We start from the raw sequence: 25,658 nt of genomic DNA, 5'->3' as shown, positions 1-25,658 counted from the left end.
CCTGTTTCCCTTTCCCCACCTCCTCTCAGATCTTTCCCGTCTCCCTAACCACCCATGCTCCTATTTTTTTTTTTTAGATTTTTTTTTACTTATTTATTTATTTTTATTCTTTTTTAATTAAAATTTCCACCTGCTCCCCATTTCCCATTTCCCTCCCCTCCTCCCAAATATTGCCCTCCCCCCACTTCCCTCCCCCTATCCCCACTCCTCTTCTCCTCCCCCCACTCCATTCCCCCTCCCTCTCGTTACTGAAGAGCAGTCCAAATTCCCTGCCCTGCGGGAAGACCAAGGTCCTTCTATCTACGTCCAGAAAGGTGAGCGTCCAAACAGGCTAAGCTCCCACAAAGCCAGTTCATGTATTAGGATCGAAACCTAGTGCCATTGTCCTTGGCTTCTCATCAGTCTTCATTGACCGCCATGCTCAGAGAGTCCGGAATCAACCCATGCTTATTCAGTCCCAGACCAGCTGGCCTTGGTGGGCTCCCAATAAATCAGTTCCACTGTCACAGTGGGTGGGTGCATCCCTCGTGGTCCTGATTTTTTGCTCATGTTCTCCCTCCTTCTGCTCCTCATTTGGACCTTAAGAGCTCAGACCGTTGCTCCAAATTGAGACTCTGTCTCTACCTCGATCCATCGCCAGATGAAGGTTCTAAGGTGATATGCAAGATATACATCAGTATAGGATAGGGTCATTTCAGGTTCCCTCTCCTTAGTTGCCCAAGGTACCAGCTGGGGACATATTCCTGGACACCTGCGAACCCCTCAAGAGTCAAGTCTCTTGCCAACCCTAAGATGGCTCCCTTAGATAGGATATATACTTCGCTGCTCCCGTATCCATCCTTCCTATATCCCAAATGCTCAACCTCTTTAGCGATAAGGGAAATGCAAATTAAAACAACTTTGAGATACCATCTTACACCTGTCAGAATGGCTAAAATCAAGAACACCAATGATAGCCTTTGCTGGAGAGGTTGTGGAGAAAGAGGCACACTCATTCATTGCTGGTGGGAATGCAAACTTGTGCAACCACTTTGGAAATCAGTGTGGCGATTTCTCAGGAAATTTGGGATCAACCTACCCCAAGATCCAGTAATACCACTATTGGGAATATACCCAAGAGATGCCACATCAAATGACAAAAGTATCTGTTCAACTATGTTCATAGCAGCATTGTTTGTAATAGCCAAAACCTGGAAACAACCTAGATGCCCTTCAATGGAGGAATGGATGAAGAAAGTGTGGAATATATACATATTAGAGTACTACTCAGCAGTAAAAAACAATGACTTCTCGAATTTTGCGTGCAAATGGATGGAAATAGAAAACACTATCCTGAGTGAGGTATCCCAGACTCAAAAAGAGGAACATGGGATGTACTCACTCATAATCGGTTTCTAGCCATAAAATAAAAGACATTAAGCATATAATGTGTGATCCTATAGAAGCTAAATAAGAAAGTGAACCCAAAGAAAATCATATAGTCATCCGCATGGAGAGGGGGAAGTAGACAAGATTCCAGGGCAAAAACTGGGAACTTGCGGGTGAGGTGGCATGGGGCAAAGGGGAAATGGGATGAGAAATATGAGAAGGGGAGGATGGGAGGAGCTCGGAGGATTGGGATGGTTGGGATATAGGAAGCATGCTCCTATTTTTTAAGAGAACATAGTAAACTAATTTCATTGCTTTAGTAAGATATTAAGAATATCTGGTTGCAATTGACTCACATATTTCATTAACTTTTTAATAATTTTTAAAAATGGACATATATAAATTTAATTTTCTAAAAATATTTTCCTTTCTTGTTTTTCCATTTTTTTAGAACTGCTACTTTGGCTTATGTGAATATTGGCCTCATCTATCTGTTCCACCTGGATAATTACACTGAAGCCTTTTGGCGATTCTCTGAGGCAATCCGAGTTGATCCTTTATATATTCAAAGCTATATTTGTAGAGCAGAAACCTATTATAAGGTATTTAAGACTTGGGGATCTTGAATTTAAAAAGTAATTTAATTGTTTGGATATTTTTCCAAGGTAACTGATATGAGTGTAATTTTTTTCAACTAATGACAGAGGCTTAAAAACAGTAGCTATTAAGCAGATACAGTTAGTTATTATTTGTTATTTTCAAAGCCTGTTCTCACAAGGTGTCCATTTTCATTTATAGTATCTCTAGCACATGTTTCATATTTCATTACCAAACAATATACAGCTATTGTAGGTAATGCATTCTATGCAAATAAGAGTATGTGATGAGGAATTTTTTGAAAATCAGTAGCCTGTAATTTTATTGGCTGGGGAAATCTGTTAACCCTTTAGAATCTGTTGTCTAATTCTGTGTATGTATGTTATGTGTACCGGTAAGTGTGTAGGTTCATAGAATAGGACCTATTCCCCACAGTTCAAATAACTCTTAGCGCTACTTTCTTCCATTCTCCTACTAGCCTGGTCCATTAAGCAGTGCTTAATGAATTCCACTGCTTTCCAAATGCAAAACCAAACTCCAAATGCCTCTTAACAAAAACGTGGTTCGGCCTACCCCAGTCCCTGCTACCAATTTCTGTCTTAGTTAGGGTTTATATTGCTGTGAAAAGACACCATGGCCAGGGCAACTCCTATAAAGGAAAATATTTAATTGCAATGGTGGCTTAGAGTTTCAGAGGTTCAGTCTATTATCATGGTGGGATGTGGTGGCATGTGGGCAGACATAATGCTGGAGAAGGAGCTGCTACATGGTGATATGCAGGCAACAGGAAGTAGACTGAGGTACTGGATGTGGCTTGGCATATATGAGACCTCAAAGCCCACCCCCACACAATATACTTCTACCAACAAGTCCATACTTATTCCAACAAAGCCATGGTTTCTAATAGTGCCACTCTCTGTGAACTTCTGGGGACCAATTACGTTCAAACCACAACAAATGGTATCCTAATAATCAATAACTTTCTTTAAACCTTAATTTTTACAACTTATCTAAATTAAAAATATATATAATGAATTCATTGTAACAAATTGAAATAGCTCAGTAAGTAGTCTCTCTTCTCCTCCTGTCACCAGATCTGACTTCCCATAGAATACTCCTTTAGCTTCCATCTCTGTTTCTCAAAGATATACCTTTGGGCCATTTCCTACCAACTGTCTCTGTCCCAGACAATGCTTCCTTCCCAAGACCATTGCCATAGCCTCTTCATCTTCTTGTTTCTGCTCTTTGCTGCTTTGGTGGTACTAAGATAGAAGTTCTAGTGACTGCACCAAAATATAAGTCAGGACTTTTCCTTTTTTTTCTTAGAAACCACGGGGCCTAGCATTTACTACCTTCCCACCCCTGTTCATATATAGCCTCTGGATATACTTGCTTTAATCATAACATGCTGGCTTATGCTGTGGTAAAAACACCTTCAAAAGCACCTTAACAACATAACAAAGACTTATTTCTTTTTCATACCTCATGTTCTAAATTCCATTTTCTGCATCTCAGAACTTGGTATGTCTAGAGTTCAATTCAAAGTCCTTATCCTCCAGATAACAAAGGTAGAGGATCCAGAGCAGATCCAGCACTGTTCCCAGGGAAAGTACGTTGTTATTATTGTTGGGTAAGACACAGGCATGCTTACAATTTATCATTCTTTTCACTAATCTGTGAATGGTATAGGCAAAGCTGGGAAGTTTGGGGAAGCTGGTGTGTTCCAGTAACATACATAGAATTCAAAGTGTTGGTAGGATAGCTGAATGTCAGCACATGTTCTCACTCTTTGTTCTAAGAAGCCTAACTGTCTACACAATCATTGTTGACTACAAGTGTTTACACATGATGAACTATTGCAGTCGGAAAAAAAAATGCAACAGAGAACTATATAAGCAGATTTGGAGGCATTTCCATGAGGCATTTTTGAAGAAACACATTCAGGTTAATTTTTCTGGGTTTGTGTAGTGCTCCGTTGGTGATGTCTTCAGCGGTAGTTGACTTTTGTCTTTGAACGTGTGGGAATTTAATTTTTGGCTCTGTGACCATTAATAAAGATAGAATGAATATTTACCTTCCACGTGGATCGCAAATGGACCTCTTTTCCCACCATTCTTATATTTTGTTTTATCCACACCCATTCACTGGTTCATTTTGTTTCAACTCTGCTTCTTCACCTTATTTTTAAAGTAGAATTTACTTTTGCTTCTTAAGGTACTTTTTATGTTAGTTTATTTGAAATTTGGTGAAATAAATTTTTAAAAGGTTGAGGGAGAAAACTTGAAAAGTTTAGTAAAAGAGAAACATACGTAAGAAGGGATTACTTTTACAATTTATTAATTATAAAGCTTGGGGACAAATATAAGATCAGAACTGGAAACAGTTACCACAGCCTGGATGCACCCGCCCCCAGCTACCATCCAGTTCCAAAAAGGCCTGTGCCATCTGCTGACCCCACCTATTCTTGGGGGCCACTCTCTCTCTTCCTTGGTCCTCCACGGACATTTTGATCCATTTCCGCCAGCTGAATGTGAACTCTGCTGTGGGGTCAAATGCCCTATTTAATTGCATAATGGACCACAACAATAACACGATTCCTGGAACATACATATACTACAACATATCACATAAATGAGTGTAAAATGATACGTGAATGGGTATTTGAAACCATTCTTCAAAATTAAAGATAAATAGTTAAAAAGCCAAAGATGTTGCATCATAAGACTTTTTTTTTGATTTTTTGAATTATATTTGCTTTGGTGAATTAAGAAAACTATGTATACTTTTTGTATTTATATGCACACATACATAACAACAATTAATGTTAAAAAAAGGCTATGAATTTAAAAAAGAGTAAGGCGGGTGTATCGGAGGCTTTGGAGGGCATAAAGGAAAGGGGAATGATATGATTAAATTATAATCTCAAAAAATAGAAACAAACACGAGTAGAAAGGAAAATCAAGGATATTTGTTTAAGCTTCTACACAAATTCTGCAAGAAATTGTGGGAGGGGCTGAACATCAAAAAGAAGATTGCTCCAACTAGAATACTGATTCCTGTTTATCGTTCAACAGCTGCACAAACTGAAAAAGGCAGTATATGAGCTATCTCGTGCCATCCACCTCCAGCCAGATGCAATCCAGTTATATATAATAAGGTACCGGCACAGAGAGTGACTTCTTCTCGGGATAACTTGACATCCCACTGTTTATCTTCCACGATCCTCACCTTATGTCTCCTCTCCAAACAACGTGTACCTCTCAACTTTTATTTCCTGTTTTGGATTAAACGTTAAGATAACCATATCATTCCCGCTGCTGTACTCTTACACTAAAGTACGGTTTCTGAGAGCGAGGTTCTAGCCAACTTGCTATGTATCCCCTCAGAGTAAGGGAGTACCTTTTCAACATTGGTTCTCTTTGTAGCCACAGAACTAAATAGAGCCCTCTGCCAAAACAGTGAAAAAAATGACCCTCAAAATTGTACTTTAAGTTTAGTAGAATTTGGTATAGAGACCTGATGTAAGATATTATTACCAAAACTATAATCTCTCAAAATTAATAGGCCCGGGGAAATGCAATAGGCCATATTTTCTGATAAAGATATATTTTGTGTTTTAACAATTGAACCACGTTTCCGAACTTATGTAAATACTTCTTCCCATTCTGGCCTGTGACCTTTAACTTTATTTTAGTGCCACTTTTCCTAAATTGTTTCTTTCATCATAACTTCATGTTAATTTGCCATTGTGGACTTTTAAAAACGGTTTAATTTTCCAGAAATGGTGGTGCGTGCCTTTCTTTAATCCAAGCACTTGGAGGCAAAGACAGAGAGGAAGAGAGAAAGGCAGAGAGAGAGAGACAGAGAGTCAGAGACAGAGAAGCAGAGAGGCAGAAAAGGAGGGTGCAGAGAGAGATGCAGAGAGGGGGCAGAGAGGCAGAGAAAGAGAGCAGGGAGAGAGAGAGGCAGAGAGAGGTGGGATCCCTCTGAGTTCGAAGCCAGCTTAGTCTACACAGCAAGTTCCAGGACAGCCAGCACTACAAAGAGAGTCCCTGTCTCAAAATGCCAAAAGCCAAAAACAAGCAAACAATTCTATAATTAAAAAAAAAATGTTTTTATGTATACCTATATAAATGGGTTAATGAATGTTTTATAATTATAAAATGTAAGTAACATTATTAACTTTTCTTTTGGATACTTATTTTGATGAATGAGTGCTTAACACTGAACAGGACATTTATTTCACCCCACTAAGGCTCAGGGGTTGTCATGGAAGAGCTGGGTGGAGGGCTGTAAGATCAGGAGACTAGGAGAAGGACTGTGGCATGCTGTCTTCTGGCCATGGCCCAGCCACTTCAGTTAGAGCCTCATTGCAGCTGTGGTGACCTGCCATGAACCCTCACAAGACTGGGCAATCAACAGTCAGTCGTGATCCAGAGGGGTGTAGAGAGCCCAATTTTACCCTGTTGAACTAAATTGGCTACTGATGGATTCTGGGGGAAAGCAATAATTTGTTTCAATTGGGTATACCCAAGTGAGGAGCCCATGTTTCAGTGAGTTTTAAAACCATGGTCATATGGAAGATGCTGGCTAAACTCAATGAGTCTTAAAACAGCAAGAGCAAAGCAGAGAAAGATTGAGTGTGAGACAGGAGCATTAGGAAGAAGGGAGGTAAAATAGGCATGGAGGGAGATGAGAAAAGTGTGGGGTTATAGTTATCAGAATGTGCTTTATACATGTATGACACTGCCAAAGAATGAATCCAATAAAAGTTTTTAGAGCCTACAGAATAATTACCTTTTCTCTGCTTGCAATATTCTGTCATTTCTCCAGGGGACAGTACCTTCTAATGATGAAGTGTTATGATCTTGCAAAGTTCACTATTTATCAAGTAGCAGAAATGAACAAAGGTAAATACAACTAATTCAAAATAAAAATGTTAAAGAAACATTTCTCCATTTTTTTTTTTACTACTGGTAATACCTATATATTAATTGACAGCATGAAGAATTCACTTGAAAGACAAAGTGTTTGAAACTTTAGTCCTTGATTTTACATAATCAATTCACATAGTGATTCATGGTCTGGAGAACTTTAGGAAAACACTCACTATATGATATATCAGGCTTATAAGTTTACATTTTTGGTTTGTAATAACTTTTTTATATGGTAATAGGAGGTTTTGGTATGGTGTTGTTTGTCATTTTATGTTGCAAAAATAATATGATACTATGTGACTCCCTCAAAATAATTATATTCTAAGCCCTTGCAACCCAGCAGGGGTCCTGATAAACTGTTTTGCTTTCAGGTCTCATTGAGCTGACACCAATACAGCAAGCGCTCATTTACTCCTTTTGTGAAAATCACGACAAGGCTATTAGCATCTTGGAGGGGGTCACAGTCAATAGACCAGAGATCTCCACTTTTGCTCTCTTGGCAAAAGCCCAAATGAAAGCTAAGAAAATCAAGGTAAAAAAAAAATCTACTGATTAATGTTTATTAAACTTAGTAATGAATTCACATGTTATACTTAGGGATGACATTTAAATACTTTTAGAAAATGAAATGATTGTATTTATTTATGAGCTACTAATTTATCCTAGTAACTGTATCTGTATTATGTTATACATTGACTTTCTAGTAATCATTTGGAGATAGAGATGGAGAACCAGAGAGATAAAGATAGAAATAGAGAGAAAGATAGACAGACAGAGATAGAGACATGGAAATAGAACTTGAGCTCGATAGAGATAGAGAGATATAGAGGCAGAAATGGAGATACAAGGAAGATTCTGTGTGTTGCCCTGTGGTTTGGGCTTAGGGAACTGTGCGAGTCCTCTAGGGCCATAGAGTGATCAACAGCCACCAGGAAGTCAACGCTCTCAGCCCTGGAGGGAAGCAGATGGGTTCCTCTAGGAACAAAAGTGAGCCAGAAAGCTATTTCTCCCACTCAAGTGTCCAGGGCACTCAACTGATAATCATGTTTGTCACTCTGTAGAACCCAAATAGAGTTCCTAAATGAGCCTTGGAATTTTCTAACCTGTGAACTTTTAGCTCATCCAATCAGAGGCGATGTTCTATTAACTATTGTCTCAATATCTCTCAGGTCCTCTTCCTTTCTTTATTTCATGGTCATTATCTTGGTTTGGAACAAGTGTTAAAACCTTCCAAGCTTTTATCCATAACACACAGAGAGTACTGGTTTCAGGACATCAATATGACTTCTCCATAAACCTCCACTTCAAGATTTCCCCGAGAAGACATGGTAAAGTAGCCAAGAAGGGTCAGATGGGCAAAGCAAGAGAAAGCGAAGATGTGCTTGTTTTCACTGAAGTGAGATGGAAGACTGGAATGTGCTCAAGTCCTTATGAACTCAGGGACACAGTGGCAGGCTAGATGTCTAAAGCGGACAGGAAATGGGGAAGAAGGAAATGGGGCCAAGGGTCAGTCTCAGAAAAGAAGATAGAAAGTGTGTAATGACAGGAGAGAAAAGGGTGAACTATTGAAACGTTTGAAATATTGGTATACGGAATAATATAAAGGAAGGACACAGAAGATAATTCAGTTTTCCAATGGGAAGGACATGTGCTGAGGATGGAAGATTGGATGTTGAGGTGGCTTGTGAGCATGGAGGAAATGCTGAAGAGGAGCCAAGTTAAATCCCATGACTACTTTAACATTTTAGAAAGAAGAATAATAGCAAATGTGTTTAAACTTGATATTCATGTTTAGATTTATATGATGATTTGTTAAGTAATAAATGATGTCTGGAAAATTAAACTTTTTCATTAATGGGTTTCAACTATTTTTATTAAATGTATATGGGTAACTTTTGATGAAACTTGTCATTCTACAACTAGTTGAAATCCCATTAACAGTAAAACTGACAAATTTTATCAGGTATCATCAATACTTCTATTGCTTTCTAAGTTCCTGGCATGTCACGCAGGCTAATAACTAGGTCATGATTAGTAAATGGTTTACATGTTTAAGTCTGATGTTAGAATTTAGAAGTTCTAGGTATAAAAACCGATGTATGTAAGCCTGCTTCAAACCTGGCGTGTAGGGTGTCTCTTGGGGGGAGAACTTGCTGGGTTCATCCTCTGGAACGGGGTTTTTCAGTTGACATTTGCGACTGCATCAGATCTGTGTGCATTTGTATGACATGAGAGCCGAGTTGCAGTGGGCTCCGAGTTCTCTTTACTTTTAAGGTTGTGATGTTGAACAAATAACTAATAAAAACATGCTCTTCATCTCTTATCTCTGTTCTTACTCTTATAGGAAGCTGTGAGAATATTTAAGAAGGCTTTGGAAATGTTTTCAAGTTCTGACAAAGGACCGAATGCCACCACTGTTTTTGCAGAGTGTCTGTATAACCTGGGTCTTTGCTACATGGAGGAAGGCAACCTACAAATGGTATCTGTGTGCTTAGAAGCAGAGATTATTTGTGACTTCCACACTGGTTGCTTGCATCAGTTTTGTTTCTGAAAGGCTACCCACAATAATGCAAGATGTCAACTGACCAACGGCTTCTAAAGCTTGGCTCACAAGAGGCAATCTGCATCCATTAATTCCTGTGAATTGTTTTAAATTAGAAATGAGCACATTTTATTTGATGCTAATTTGCCAATAATATTTTAAAGCTAATACATTTTCTCACCAAAATAATAATTCTAACTGTAGGAAATTATTGTAGCAAAATAATATCCTCACACAATTTATTAAACTTTAAGAAGTTGAATTGAGTATTTTAATGTGCTGCAGACTAAATGGATAATGATTAGAGCATTTTTTGAGTTTCCTTATTGATAACTGAGGAATCTAAATCAGATTCAAATGGGTTAATATGACTCAATACACTGGAAATTGTGGCGCCCTTTTATCCTGAAACTGAACAACTGTCCTTCTGCTGCAGTTATTTGACCATAAAGGGGAATATTAATTGCTGCTGTCTGTGGTTTCTTTGAATTGATGAAATCCAAAGAATAGTGACCGACATTAAACATGGATTATGTAGATATTTATCATGATCACTGGAAATAATAGAATCTTTAATTTTAAGTTTGACTTATTTCTAAGTATTATACTTGGTTGTTCCAGAAGATTCTTTGGGAGAATGCATTTTAAATATCCCCTCCCCCCCAAAACCCTCAAATGAAGCTTTTCAATAAGAGTTCCATACTTTTTTAATCTTCTGAATCCATGCGGTTCTGTGACTAAGTGGTATGTGCTTCAATATAATCTTCTAGGCTTTTGACTCTTTTACCAAAGCTGTGAAAGCAAATCCTGACTTTGCAGAAGCCTTTTATCATCGGGGACTTTGTAAAGTAAAACTCAACAAGGATAACTCAATCCTGGACTTTAATCGGGCAATTACCCTCAACCCCAAACATTACCAGGTATTCAAATAAATGATGTCAGTGATTTGGAGAATATGTTACTATTGGTGAAACTATTAAATAATTTATGCGTGATTGATAAAAAAGCAGTTCTCTCTCTCTCTCTCTCTCTCTCTCTGTTTGTCTTTCCCTTCTCTCTCCCTCCCTCATTTCTCTTCCTCCTTTTCCACCCCTCCACCCTTTTTGAGACAGCATCTTATGGAGCACAGAATGGCCTTGAACTCACCATGTAGTATAGAATAACCTTGAACTCTTGATACTTCTACCTCTGCCTCTCAAGTTTGAAGATTACAAATGTGCGTTGTTATCATATCTGACACCTGTTAACTATATTTTAACAACTCACCTTTTTGTATTCCTTTCTGCAACCGAAGTATTACTTTTAACATAGATATTACATTTGTAAAAATATTTTGAGAATTGTTACATATGTAAATATTTCAACTACATTAATTTATTTGCTAATAATTTTAACTTATATGCTGTAATTTTATTACTTTCTTGCTTTCATATCAATGGATTTTAAGGGACAACAAAAAATTTAGTAGATGAAATTTTACTTAGTTTTTGATTCTGAATTAAATTTGAGTTGATAATTAATAGCAACTGTCCTAGACAAATAATGGTGGTGTAGTTATGTAGGGCAATGTCTTTTATTCACAGGAGACTCCTACTAAAGGAAATGAGGTGAAGAATTATGGTGTATACCATTTGTTTTTCAATAGTTTAGGGGGATATGGGGAAAGCAAACATAATAGGCTACACACTAATGATTACTGAATCCAAATAGTAGCCATAAGTATGATCCCTGTAAAATTATTTCAGTTATTCTGTATGTTTAAATTTTTAATGAAAAGAAATGGGAAAACTATATCTTAATATTGTCTTTAGTACATAGCATATATTTGTTTGAAGTTCCATATATTCTGGTAGAATGGAAGATTTTACTCAAACATCTATCTCTGCTTTTGTCCTTCTCTGACAAGGCATATTTAAGCCGAGTAGCCTATTATGGTTTAAAGGGCAGATACTCCAAAGCAATCCTGAATTGTAACGAAGCCATCAGACTTTATCCTGAGAGTGTGCGTGCCTACATCTGCAGGGGAGTTCTGAAATACTACAACAGAGTAAGCCATTCCTGCTAGGTTTACTGAGCTTAGAGTTGAGCCTTCTCCGCTTGTTAACTGGGCACTCACTTCCCGCATTTCCTCAGCTATATGGCATGAGATTGTGTTATCTAGATAGTTGTGGTGTTCCCACAATTATACTTAATCTTTGAATATATGATGCATAATATTCCACCATAGTTTATACTTAATTACTTGATTGTTAGATATTTGGAATGTTTTTATATTTCACTATTCATTTTAAATAATGCATTTATATGTGATGAGAATAAAATTATTGCTTGAGTGTCCTAAATGGAAATTCCTGGATAAAATGTTGTGATATCTGATGCTACATGAAATGATTATTCCTCCCTGATTACATTTTTGACTTTTCTTCATTACTATATCATATGGAATACTTTGCTTTAGTGCCTTAAAGCAAAGGTGAGAACTTGCATTATGTATCAATTCCCTGAAAATTACTATGTTCAGAAATGATGACATAAGGTATCAGAGGAGAATGGGAGGGGATGAGAGGGTGAATGTGTGTAGACAATGTTGTGACTGTGTGATATGACAGTGGGGCTGGCGGAAGTAAGTCAAACCTTCGGTGCTCACCAGGGGACTGGAACTTGCTGTGCTCACCAGGGGACTGTGGCTTGCTGTGCTCACCAGGGGACTGTGACTTGCTGTGCTCACCAGGGGACTGTGGCTTGCTGTGCTCACCAAGGGATTGGGACTTGCTGTGCTCACCAGGGGACTGTGGCTTGCTGTGCTCACCAGGGGACTGTGACTTGCTGTGCTCACCAGGGGACTGTGGCTTGCTGTGCTCACCAAGGGATTGGGACTTGCTGTGCTCACCAGGGGACTGGGACTTGCTGTGCTCACCAGGGGACTGTGGCTTGCTGTGCTCACCAGGGGACTGTGACTTGCTGTGCTCACCAGGGGACTGTGGCTTGCTGTGCTCACCAAGGGATTGGGACTTGCTGTGCTCACCAGGGGACTGTGACTTGCTGGCCTTTTTTATAGTCAGCACCACTTTCTCCAAGCCATATAGCAACACTGGTGTAATACTTGCTTAAATTATTTTTTTGAGATTTCGTTTTATATTTATGAGTGTTTGCCTGCATATGTATTTGTGCACTATATGTGTGCAGGGCCCGTGGAGACCAGAAGAGAGTGTTGGATCTCCTGGAACTGGGGTTACGGACAGTTGTGAATTGTGGGTGCTGGGAATTGAACCTGCGTCCTTTGGAATAGCAGCCCAGTGCTCTTAACTGTTAAGCCATCCCTCTAGCTCATAATTGCTTTAATTTAAGTTACTGACATCCTTAATTTCATTTGTAAGTGAAAAAACTGTAAGAATCCCTACCGAGATCTTCCTAGTGAACAATGTGAAAGACTAGCTTCACTGTGTTAATTTTAAAGATGATATATAGAATCTTAGAGGAACGGTTCAAATACTGATAGGTCATGTGTTTATTTTGTGATTGAACTTGTCTATTATGATTTATCCTTCTCTCTCTCCTTGTAGAGTTACAAACTAGCTATTACAGATTTAACTACAGCTGTCAACATGGACAAGAACAGTTACACAGCATTTTATAATAGAGCACTGTGTTACACCAAGATAAAGGAACTTGAGATGGTGAGTAACCATTTTAGTAAACGAGAGATTTAAAGCATTTGAGAAGCAATGTGCATACAATGACTTTTTGACTTAAACAAGCAATCAATAAAGAATATTTCATAAGCAACATATTAAAGCATTTGTAAACATACTTAAAACACCCGTATTTTCTTCTTATCTCTGCTTTAATCTTGGAAAATAATTCCCATGGAAATACACACATAAAATTTGAGAAACCACAGAGAATCGTTTCAAAATAATATCAGTTTCTCTCCCAGTGCTAAATTATCTCATGTAGTTTCAGAAATGTCAATTTGTTTTCATAATGCCTATACAAATATTTAAATGGCTATATAAATTAAGATAATTACATAAGTATAATTTGAGTAAATGTTTTACTGATATACTGCTTTACAAAATTTTATAGAAGTGATCACTAGCAATGCTGCTTTACAACTTGGACCCAAGCTAGAGCAATTCATGGAGGTATTTGTTATAGAATTCCGAGCCTGTACATGCAGTGAAGAGTGTAGAGACATGTGTTCCACCTGCAGAGACTGTTGACTAGGACTTGCCCACGTGTTGTAAAGGTTGCTGCAGCAACCATATTTCTCTGTCAAACTCTTTTATATTTTCTCATCTTGCTCTGAGTGCCTCATCCTTTGTCAGTGTGGTTGATTTCAGTGAGAATCAGCTCAGCGTGATCACCCACCTGCAAGTCCTTTGTATTCTGCTCCTCGCTCTTGCTTCTTCTCTGTGTCTACTGATCTCTCCATCCTTCCTCATTTCTGACCCTTCCATAGCAGCAGTGTGTTCTTTTAGAAGACTCAACATTCCCACCATTCTCGGTGGACACACTCCTCAGTCTGTAAGACTCAGCTAAGCTGCTTACTGCTGCTAGAGATTTGGAAGTCACAAGGAAGACAAAGGTTGAGAAACCTCTGTCCAGCAGGAGAATGCAACATTCCTGACAGCTAGCCCAGCAAGTTTGTAGACAAATGAATAATTTTCAGTGAAGCAATTGCTAAAGGAGGTAGCTAAAGGATCATTTAGCAGGGACCTACAAAGCAGGTGTCTTTGAGATCTTTTCCTTACATCCCCATCAGCCTGAAGGGAAGCTCAGATCAAATACAACAAACTGGACAAGGAAGGAACTCCCACGTGTTATCTCAGTCATGTGGAAAAGCCAATTCTTGGTTAATGAAGAACATGCAAGCCAATCTGAATAAATGAGACCAAAATAGAGTTGCAAAATAGTGGTGATTGTCCAGGTCCTAGAGCATTTCATCTGCTCATTTTACAGACAGGGAAAACGAAGAAGGCAGAGGCCCCAGAACTTATCCAAGTCCCACAGGGAGTCAGAAACCCGCGCTGGCATTCAGGCATTTGTTTCTGGGTTCACTGTTCCTTGGGAGCTTTGTAATGCCATCTGACTCTGGGCTGGATGGTGTGTCATTGCCAAGTGTCCCCACCTTCCCTTGGCCCACCTTCCCCTGTTCTGCAGCATTCCTCCCTTCCCTAGGCTGGCATGCGCAGGCATTCTTTATAGATAGAGTTTCCTAAAATCTAAGCATGGTGAATTTTTTTTTGTTTAAAAATTTTATAACTCAGAAGTAGTCACTGTTTGACATTTTCAAGCACAAATACTTAAACAATAGCAAAAGCAAAATATGTATGATTGAAATACAAAGTTGAAGAAGTATAATGAAATTTAACCAACTAAAATCTCTACAGACAGTTTTCTCTTTCTTTTTTAAAATTTGCTGTCTTTTACCCCCTCTGAGAAGTTACAAGAGTATTTTCAGGTTCTCGTGTCCCTAAACAAGGATTTGGGCTGCTGCACACGTACATTGGAGAAGGAAAAGAATGGGTTTATTAAAGGGATTAAAGACACTACTAAGCCCGGCAGTGGGTCAAAACTAGAGAGAGGCCAAAGTTTCCATAGGGTCTAACGCAGTGGATTGGAGGAGCAGTACTATGCACACATTTTTCTTTTTAAATGCTCTGCTATGTTGGCCTTGGGAATGTGTGATAAGGGATTTCTAGACTGGTTTCATTCTTTATTTTTGTTATCATTTTTGTAAATTATATGAGTTTTGCCTGCATGTATATCTGTGCACCATGTGCATGCAGTACCCACAGAGACCAGGAGAGCTGGATCTCTTGAGACTAGAGTTATGGTGGTGAACTGTCAGGTGGAGATGGAAATCAAACCAGGGTTCTCCGGAAGAGTGGCCAGCACTTTTAATCACCAAGACATCTTTCTGGCAACCAGACAAGCTAGTTGATTCAGAAGGCCTAAAATAGATTCCAGTGGTATCTTCTAGATGCAAATTTTGACCTCATGGTCTTGAAGTATTTACAAGTGAACTCTAAAATGTATTAAAATGTTAATATTTCAGTTTTGTAACTTAGAAAACCGACTTCAAGTTAAGTAACTTTTCTTAAACTCAGAATCTAGTGATAGCAACCAGTGATACAAATTCTAGCAGGCTGTGGCTCTCACTCTCTTAACCAAAACTTTCAGGTTAGACAATCTGGGAAATGTCTGTAATTTCAGAATGTAGAGATTCAAGGCAGAAGTTTCATGAGTTCAAGGCCGGCGTGGTCTCCAAAGCAAGTTCTGATCAGGTAGAGTTATATGACATGACACGACCTATCTCATGGATCAATAAAACAAAAGGAAAACCAAAGCAGAAAGCACCTTTGGTGTTCCCACCTCCACCACTCTCCCTGAGATTCCATGAACTCTTAGAATCTTTTCTCATGTTCAGCTGCTGGATGGATCTCAAGTGCATCTATAGACTCTGCACTCAGTGAGTCCATGAGTCAGACAAGGCGTAATGAACAGTAGGCAATTCTTCAAGCATCACTAAATATTTTAATAAGCCTATCAATATTTATATTTATATCACAGAATACATACAGGATCTCTGTACAGTCTCTTTAGACATATGTGCCAGGAAATAGAGAAGGACAAATGAGCAGAAAGTTAAATTTTGTTTATTTCCCTTTTCAGTTAGCTGATACTTTAGTCATACAAGAATTGACCCTTGTTTGATGAGGCATGTGTCTCTTCTGAACAAAATATTCACTACAAATAACTTAGAAGAACTCACTCCTTGGTACTTAGTGCAGAGGAGACATCAGTGAAGCTTTGCCACTCCAGTCAGTGGAGAAATATAAGGAAAAGCGATTTCTTCTTGGCAGATTCACTCTTTGAGCCCAGATAGCTCTCTTTAAAAACAACTAGAAGGCTCTCAACAAACTTCAAACTTCCCTATTTCCCTCTTCAGTCTTATTGTGATCCCTTTTCCTTGTGGTTTCTTCATTTGACAAATTTGTGACTTATTCACTTACTAAATGCCTGTTATGCAAAGGCAGGATCCTTGTCACTAGGTTTACAGCGGTGAAAAGAATAAATACTTGCCTCCTGCAGTTTAGACTGTAGTGGCAAAGGCAATAACATTATAAAAAGTATTTAAATTTCAAACAGTACTCTCTACTTTGTCTCATATGAATGTGATATTTGGGGAGTGTATCTGGTGTGTGTCTGTCGGGGGGCAGGGAGGGAGGCAGTGGTGAGTCCCTTCCTTCCAAACTGTGCAATGTACAGGAACATACACGGGTGGCAAAGAGATGGCATGTGAACTACAAGCACGGTGAGTACTTATTTAAAAACAGCACTAGTCATAATAATATGGTTAAAAGGACTCTTCAAATCTAGCATAGACTCACGGCCATTCCAGAATCAATTCTGAGATCCCACTCTGAGTAGAAGCATATTTGTCTCAGGGCAATGGAGTAAGCGAGGCTCTAAAGAATGGCAACATGGCTCTAAGTGATTGTTTTACTTGTAGGCTTTGAGAGATTATGGAATTGTGCTGCTTCTTGATGCGGGAGAAGGGATAGCATTAAATACCTTTATTAACCGTGGACTCATCTACACCCAACTACAGCAGTATGGCTTTGCATTAGAGGTGAGCCTTCTTGTGGATATGGGGAAATGACCTACTTGATTTCACACATCCTCAAAAAACTGATATTTAGTACTACAGCATAGCAGTATTAATGAATGAGTATTAGTAAAAAATTACTGAAATATGTGGAATAACGAATAGAGCTTTTAATAAAACCTAAGCACTTTCCCCTTCATTTTAAATACAGCTGAATGGTTAATGTGTTAATATTTTTAAATTAAGGATATCATCTCCCAAAAGAAGTACATGGAAAATTCAATTGTTTGATGAAATTGTTTGAACATTTTTAAATCTGTTCTCCGATGTTTTTTCTCACTCACAGTTTTTCTTCTGTTGAAATTTGTCAAAATAAATCTGTTTCAAACAGGGCGGGACATAGTTGTGTAGAATGGGCTACTGGCCTTTCAAGTCTTTAAGAATAGGCCTTCAGGCCTGGAATTTATGGAAGCATATTGGAAAGAAACAGGCAATTTTTATTGCATTGTAGAATAAACATAATTTGTAATTCTCACTTTTAGCATTTATTATGACTTGTTAGTAATTACAATTTAGAAACAAGGCAAAGGTGGAATATGCACTGACAGTTAAGTGATGGGATTTCATGTATTTGTTACATCTATATAACCTATTATGATGAAATATTTCCTTGCTACATTCCAGCTTTGACAGTGGTGCAAAATTTATACTTTTAGCTTAGAGATAAGGACATGAATATTTGAAAGAGTTTAAATAAGATCTTCGAAGCAATGAATGTTGAAATAGGGTATTAAAAATATTAAAAGACCTCAAAATAAATTTGGAAATGGGATAAAGAAACACATACTGAAGAGACCAGCAGAAAACAGGCAATAAAATATTAGACTCAAGTTCAATAATGTCAATAGTTATATTAAATAGAAATGGTCAAAAGATACAAAATAAAATAATGGAATGTCAGATGTGGGAGTTTTGAAAAATATTTAGTATATTCTGAGTATGAGAAATACACTTCAAGGATAATGAAATGGATAGAGATGCCCAATAAAATATAAAGAAGCCATATAGTGATCTTTTGTATAAAAGAAACAAGTCACTAAAAATTAAATAAAACACTTAAATGATACAGACAGAGAAAGGAACAACAAAGGTTATAACAGTGCATGATAAAAAAGAACCAAGATGGAGCCATGGAGCCTATCCATGGGAAAAAGTAATTGTGGAAAGACTGTCAGACTGAAACCTTAAGCGGCCTGAGAACTGAAGCCTCCTAGATAGACAATGGGCATCTGGCTGATGTCCCAGGTCTGGCTTGATCAGGAAGCATCTAGAATGAAATGCCTGGGGGTGGGGAGCTAATGGCACCTTATGTTGCATTGGGAGCATTTTCCTGTGCCTTTTCCTTCTTCCAAATCTACCAGGTGAGACAGAGGAGTTAAAAACAAACTCAATAAAAGGTTAAAGCTGGCATAGACGTGATATTTAGTTATCACACGGTACTGTTCAAGGGTTTTGTGCCTTAAGCTGAACTGAATGTGAGCAGGCACAGATTAAATATTAGATAGTAAAGGGATGAAAACTTGGTACCCCCAAAATGTATTGTCATAGGTGCCTAAGGATGATGGAAGAAGGGCAAGTATGTGAAGTGATGGCATTGGACAGCTAAACTCTTCTGTGTAAAGAGTGAATAGCTGTAAATATATGTTGCTTGTGTTATTTAGGAGTTTGTAGGCAAGCACCAAAGTAGCATATGAAGGTAATTGCCCTCAAGGGATGGAACTGGGATTTTAAAAAAGTGCAACAGAGAATCATTGTTTAGCATTCTATAGTTTTGTAAGATATCACCTACAATATAATGGATTACTTTATTAAGAAGAAAAGTAATAATGTGAACATATATGCATCACTGGATTTTCTTACAAATTACAAAATAAAACTGGTCATATTTAAATCAGTAGTAAATTGACAGAATTTGGGGAGACAGCATTAGCTTCAATTTCAGGCACATTGGTGGTGATGTGAGCTAGAGAATATGACTGTCTAGTCTCCAGAGAAGGGAGTGGAGGGGGAAGCTTGGTAAATTAGGGCAACAGGCTTCCAAAGGACATAGGTGAGGATTCTCAGACACAGAATGAGGAGACCTGGTAGATTACTCCTTAGGTTGCATTTAATGAAGTAGCAGATTTCTGATTTCCATCCAGAGCCTTCCATTTAATCTGAAAATGTGCCATGCAGCTTTAAGAGTAGGATGCCCACTTTGAGCTTGGTGATGCTGCTGTTTTTGTAGACAGAGACTGCTCATTTGTTTTCCAGCCACCCAGACCTGAATAATCACATACAAACTATATTAATTACAACACTGGCCAATGACTCTATCATATTCATAGCTATCTATCTCTTCCATCTTAAATTAACCCATTTCTATTAATCTGTGTATCACCACAAGGCTGTAGCCTAACAGTAAAGGTTCCAAGTCACCTGTCTCCTTCAGCAGCTACATGGCATCTCCTTAACTATGCCTACTCTCTCTCTATATTTTTCCAGCCTGGCTGTATTATGTCCTGCCTTAGGCCAAAACAGCTTTTTTCATTAACCAATAAAAGCAACACATATACAGAAGGACATCCCACTTCATCTCACCTTTTCTCTCTAAATAAAAAGGAAGGTTTTAACTTGAACATAGTAAAATTACATATAACAAAAACAGTTATCAAGCAAGAACTGTAATTACAAAATTTAGTCTATTTACATTTGTCAAATTAAGGAAAATACTCTGTCATCTATCCTATCTTTGTGAGTCTAAAGTTTTATATCTAATTTATCCTTTATCATAAGTAAGGAAAACTATAACTAACTGTCTTCAACTCTTCAAAGATCCCAAAAGGACATAATAGTACCTAAGTAAAGAGGAAGTGCATTGTAAGCAGCTTCCAACGTTTTAGAATTGACAGAGACATTTTGCCACCTGGACAGTCACTCAAAGTTCTTCTGTAATGTTGGGGGCATCCATATTCAGCCCATAGTATCTGGCAACTTTTTCATGAAGCAGGAAGTTTTAAGATCTGTTGTAGGAGCTGCTCATACAAAGTCAGCTAGGGTTCCTGGACAGGAGAGCCTCAAGGCCAAACAAAAGTCAGATAAAAGAAACAGAAGACAGGATAGAATCAGGAGGTCTGTCTGTTCATGCTGAAGCAGCCAAACAGCCCAGAGTTTATTTCAGAGCTTGCGTATACACAAAAGTAGAACAAAGCACAGCACAAACGGTCAATCAGTTTCTAACTACAAGACCATTCCTGTCTTGAGTGAGCAGCCTCCTCTCCAACATGTGCTTGCTGCTCTGAAGCAGCCTCACTTTCTACCTTATGTTTATGAGGTTTGTCGTCAGCAATATACTGTCTACTAGATAGAGTGTTCTTTTCTCACAGGCTAAACAAGAAGATTCTCATAGCCCTCAAGGTTATAGGAAAAAATGGAGCAGGCAAGCTTGAACTCAAGTTAGAAATGACCAGATGGAAACAGAGTCACACGTGGGCTCTCACAATCTGTTCTGCCTATATTGGCAGTTTGTCAGTTGCTTTCTTCTGTGTCCTGCAGAATGTCTTGCAGACTCTTTCATGAAACAGGAACCCCGAAGGACTATCCCACCCTTGGGCAAGTTCAGCAATCATTTCTATGGGTCTTGCACATCCAGTTCACACAGTATATCATCAGGCAGTCCAGGCAAAAACAGCTTCCCTCCCAAATGGCTAGCAAACTCCATAAGGAGACTCTTCAATGCCCATACTCTCCTGAAGTAATTGGTGCTGCGAAGGGAAGACATATCTCACCCCTGAGAAATGTCCAAGTTCTCAAAGCATTTCAAATACCATATTCTGCGGGGACTTTGGGACTTTGCAGCCTCAAAGTCCCAAAGACCATCCAACTGAAATATATCTCCACATATCTAGAAAACCCAACCAGCATGACCATCAGCTTGACCATTACAGATTATACATTACATTTTAAATGAACTGTACAAACACAACACCTTAAACATGAGCAGAAATACATATACCTTAAATCTGTGTCAATAGACCAAAATTCACACCAATACAAAGCATTCATTTCTGTATTATATCCCCCTCTTCCTTCCCTTTGGAAATTGACTGTGGCCATTAGTCACATAAAATCAAACCCCATAAAGGAAAACAAACATCTGTAAACAATCATTTGGGAAACTTGGACATAGTTTTCTCCAAAGTGCTTCCTGCTTTTAATTGGGTAAAAGCAGGGTCCATGGATACCTTTCTGGGGGTCCTGTTCCTTCAAACCTCATTAGCCTAGGAGGAATACATAGGTTCTAACCTTCTGTGGAACAAAAGTAGAACCTCTTTTCCAAAGAAACATATTCTTAGACCCAAATTTTGAAGTCAAGATACCTTTATGTTGGTTTAATTTAGCAGTCTTCAGAATCAAACGTCTCTCTGCAGTTAAAAAGTTCAAAGAAAACACAATAATGTACATAATCCAGACTCTCTGTGTATATTCCATCTTTATGTGGCTTTCTCTATGTATCTTTTCCAATCTGACTATATTCTGCCTGGCCATAAGCCAAAGCAGCTTTATTCATTAACCAATAAAAGCTACACATATATAGAAGGATATCCCACTTCACCATTTCCTCTCATAGGGACCCCAAGCTTTCAATTTGACCTTACTCCCCAATCTTTTACCCCTAGTAGTAACAGAAAATCCATTCTACTTCTCGAGACAAGCAGACTCTCCCTCTACTAACAACCAGAGAAAATCTGTGAGATGAGAAGGGGATGAAAACAATTAGTTAAAGTGGTGTCTCTCTAGTTGGGCAGTTCTAGATGCTCACTTTGGAAGGCTTTTCTCCTCATCGTTGCAATCAGTAAAAACAGTCATATACAGTCCCTACATATGCATATTCTTTATCAGCATGAAGATGATGCTTGTTTTATAGGCATTATTTTGACTACAAGTTCAAATTTAGTTCTTATTTTCTTTCATGCTGAAATATTTCTGTAAGAGGTGATTGCAAGTCATAGACAATATTTTTCATGTTCTGGTCAATTTTGGCAGGCTCTTTCGCTCTGTGACACAGCCTGTTCCCCAGGGCCATTCAAATTCATTCCTGCCTACTTTCCAAATTCTACATCCTAGGGTTAGAGTTTCTGTTTCTCCACTTCAGGAGGGTTTCTGGATCCTTAAACAGGAATCATACACCTCCTTCCAGAAGTGTGGGTTACAGAAGTAGAACTTGACCAGTCCATGTACAGTGCTCCCTTCTTACCACTTACAAGCCTGGCACCCAGTTGCTCAACTGCATCATGTAATTCCAAAGGTTCTTTCCAGGGGAATTTCCTTTTCTGTCTGAGAAGGGACGTTTCTGGTGGAATAGACAATAAAAGGAAGTAAATGAGATATTTTATTACATACCCCAGGGCAGCAGCACAGGAAAAGTCCCTGTTCTTAAGGCAGATGCAAGGAACACAGACTGGAAATGTTAATAACAATTGGCATTCCTTGCCCCATTCATTCTCGTTCAACAAGATTCTATGAAGAAAACAAAGTTTTAGCAAGATGTTTATTTTAATGCTTTAGGTGATGTATACTTATGTATAGTTAGTGAGTTTTAAGAAAAATTCATGACAAATTAACAAAATTTTATGAAACTGTTTCAGGATTTTAAACAAGCTGCGCTAATAAGCCAGACTAGCGTGAGCCTTTTTCAAGCAACCGCCATGTGCCACCACAGGTATGGAGTGCCATCATTATCAAAGGGGAAGCAAGCAGTGGGATGTATCAATGTATCAGCAGATGTATCCAGTTAGAGCCCCATACAGAAGATAGAAGGGCGGGGGTGGAGGCAATTGAGGCTGTGAGAGATTACAAAAATGGGGGTGGGCATATCAAGCGTCCTCCCATAGATACGAGGACTCTATCAGTAGCACCTTTGTACCTTCTAAGAGACTGACTTGAACCAAATCAGCAATTAAATATTTATATCAAGCACTGAAGATGTCTGTTTGATTCAAGCTTCTACACAAAAATGTTGATTAAATGTATTCATAGCTGGAAATATCTAGGTATAAAATAATTTGTTCAGAAAGTCCATTTCCTAGAAAAGAGGGTGACTTTAAAATATTCTTAAGAGAAAATTTGCACCAATAAGGGATATTTATATATCTAAAACTACTAAAAATCCAAGAAAATGTCTAGAAAATGCATTAAAACCTACAAATATATAATATTTAAGAGTTAACTCTTTCTGAGATTTCTATAGAATCACATTATAGACAAGGACAGTTAGAAATAGCAACAGTGACCCACAACCTTCAGAACAACTGCACAGATTTTAATATGGACACAGTGTTATTGTTTAGTAATAGTTTATACCATTACTTTTGGTAAGAGAAAGAATAGCAATTAGTTGAAGGAGTAAATTGTGATAATTCGAGAAGTCTTGTCTCAAAAAAATGACAAAAAAAATCACAGTGATTCATAAATTATAGAGGTATGCCTGTACAAATACAGAGTTTAAACAGCTAGAACAGAGTTTGAATTAGTTGGGAAACTGGCATTCTAATTTTTCTTTTTAGGAAGTAAATATACAGCTACCTTTCCCCCATGAGAAGTAAAGCTTTTTATTGTAGGAAAAAAGTAATACTGTAGTTGTAAATTCTGCAGATGCCTTCGGGCTAAAACCTGGACTCAGACCTTTCATTATCCACAGTCATACCTTTGTCTATTGTGATGCGTCGATCTTTGTGCGATCCATCTCTTTAAGAATGTGTCATTCTTAAGAACAAATGGAATGGTGACTGATGTGTTTACTTTGGTGAATGTGTGTAGATCAAAATGCCTGAGATCATGGCATCTGTCAACATTTGAAACATCCCCCAACTTCTCTAGGCCTCGTTTCTATTTACCAGCTATTAGAATTGATCAGTGTCTGCCAGTGTTGAACTCACATCTTTATGAAATATGATCTTGGGGTACAACAGCCAGGATCCCTAAAGCTGATACTGCTCTGTAGTTCCAGCAGCTCTCTGGGGTCTCCACTGTTCTCTAATAAAAGTGGAATTTAAATCAACCGCAAAGCTCTGGCAGCTCAGAGTTTCAATTCCGTGTGTATTGGGTTTTCACACTTTTACTGAACTTTAACAATAGGGAATATTTAATGATTATGTATTCTTTAGAAAAATTATTTTGGCAACATACTTATACTATGGAAGAATGACTTGTGACTATCAAACTTCGGATAATTTTGGGGTAGGAAAAAAGATTTTTTTTTAACTTTGGAAATTTTATAAAAATAATAAACCTTTAAAATCTAGGGCTTTGGTCTTCGATTGTAGGGAGCTGACTTTTGAAGCACCCTTTGTGTGTTTCTAGCTCTCACTCTTGTGACTTCCAAGAGACAACATTTCTTAGGGAATATCCAACTTATTGACCAATTTATTCACCAACAGTGTTATGCTAATGTGAACTTTTAGATCTCAATGAGAAAGTCATCTTTGTATTTTAAAAAAATAGTATCTTATTTTTTAAGATACCACAACACATTTGTTATACTGTTTTGATATTTTCATAAGCTATTTTTAAGTCTTTAACTCTGCAAACCACATTCTTCAGTGTTTGTGGGTATTAGTGATTAGTTAGAACAACTCAGAAGGACGTTTCTGGTCACATCTGTGATTACTGTAAACTCAGTGAGTCTGTATCCATGACTCAGAGCAAACACTGTAAACTGGAGCTCCCTGAGAGTGATCGTGTGACTTTGAGATTCACCTTAAAACATTTATTTTCAGGAAAACTTTTAATGTACTTTGTATACGCGACAGCCAATATTCAATGAACACCCACCTGAAGCAATGTAGATATTCAACCAGATCTTCTCGCTGGATAACTGCCATGCTAGGTAGGATGCAGTGGCAGACTCATCTCCAGGAAAATTAAAGTGTTCTTCCTATAGGGCATCCTGTTCATTTCCTCCTTGTCTATTAGTGTAGGAAGCAGGGGGGACCCTGTCTTCAGCTCTGCTACCTGGCGTGACTGTGGCTTTCAGTCAGGGATAATTTTAAGGCGCTTGTCAGGTGACATTAGAAAGTCCACTTATTCTCTTAGGTTGTTTACTCAGCTGAATGGACTAAGTTCACATCAGTGACCATTGGTAAAGGATAGAGACAAACTCCCTTCACCACATATAACTTGTAGTGGGGCATTGATTCGCTGTCTGATTTACTGCTTATGCCTTTGTAATAATAGGCTACACAAAAGAAAATATTGTTTTATTATAAGCCCTGTAGCAGAGTTTTAAATTCCCTGATGGGTGAGAAGAGCAGTGGGTATGATACAAACCGAATGCCAGTATAATAGAATGTTCAATAACTTATAGCGAATATTTGACAATTGCCTGGAAAAATACAGAAGACACAGTCCATGTAGATACATGTTATAAGTAAATACTTTACCCATTGGTGGAAATATTGACTATAAGAAAATCTATCAACAAATGCATTTTGCACAGAACTCCTGTGCCATCTTTATTCTCGGTAAACAGGGTTAGTCCCTACCAGAACTGCTGATGTAA

The 25,658-nt window shown here is 38.2% G+C and overlaps 1 protein-coding gene across 1 annotated transcript in view; it reads left to right on the top strand.

The window, feature by feature from the left end:
• The window catches only part of Ttc6 (tetratricopeptide repeat domain 6), a 136,741-nt gene that overhangs the window by 101,931 nt on the left and 9,152 nt on the right, over positions 1-25,658 (top strand). The window contains exons 17-26 of the mRNA XM_057783274.1: positions 1,820-1,970; positions 5,040-5,122; positions 6,799-6,875; positions 7,274-7,434; positions 9,247-9,381; positions 10,215-10,364; positions 11,351-11,491; positions 13,008-13,121; positions 16,964-17,083; positions 22,747-22,820. Coding sequence (XP_057639257.1) covers positions 1,820-1,970; positions 5,040-5,122; positions 6,799-6,875; positions 7,274-7,434; positions 9,247-9,381; positions 10,215-10,364; positions 11,351-11,491; positions 13,008-13,121; positions 16,964-17,083; positions 22,747-22,820 — 1,206 coding nt within the window. The remainder of the gene's footprint in view (positions 1-1,819; positions 1,971-5,039; positions 5,123-6,798; positions 6,876-7,273; positions 7,435-9,246; positions 9,382-10,214; positions 10,365-11,350; positions 11,492-13,007; positions 13,122-16,963; positions 17,084-22,746; positions 22,821-25,658) is intronic.

The sequence above is a fragment of the Chionomys nivalis genome, chromosome 10 (assembly GCF_950005125.1).
Source record: "Chionomys nivalis chromosome 10, mChiNiv1.1, whole genome shotgun sequence".
In the NCBI taxonomy this organism is placed as follows: Eukaryota; Metazoa; Chordata; class Mammalia; order Rodentia; family Cricetidae; genus Chionomys; species Chionomys nivalis.
This window is presented reverse-complemented; position numbering and strand designations above follow the sequence as displayed.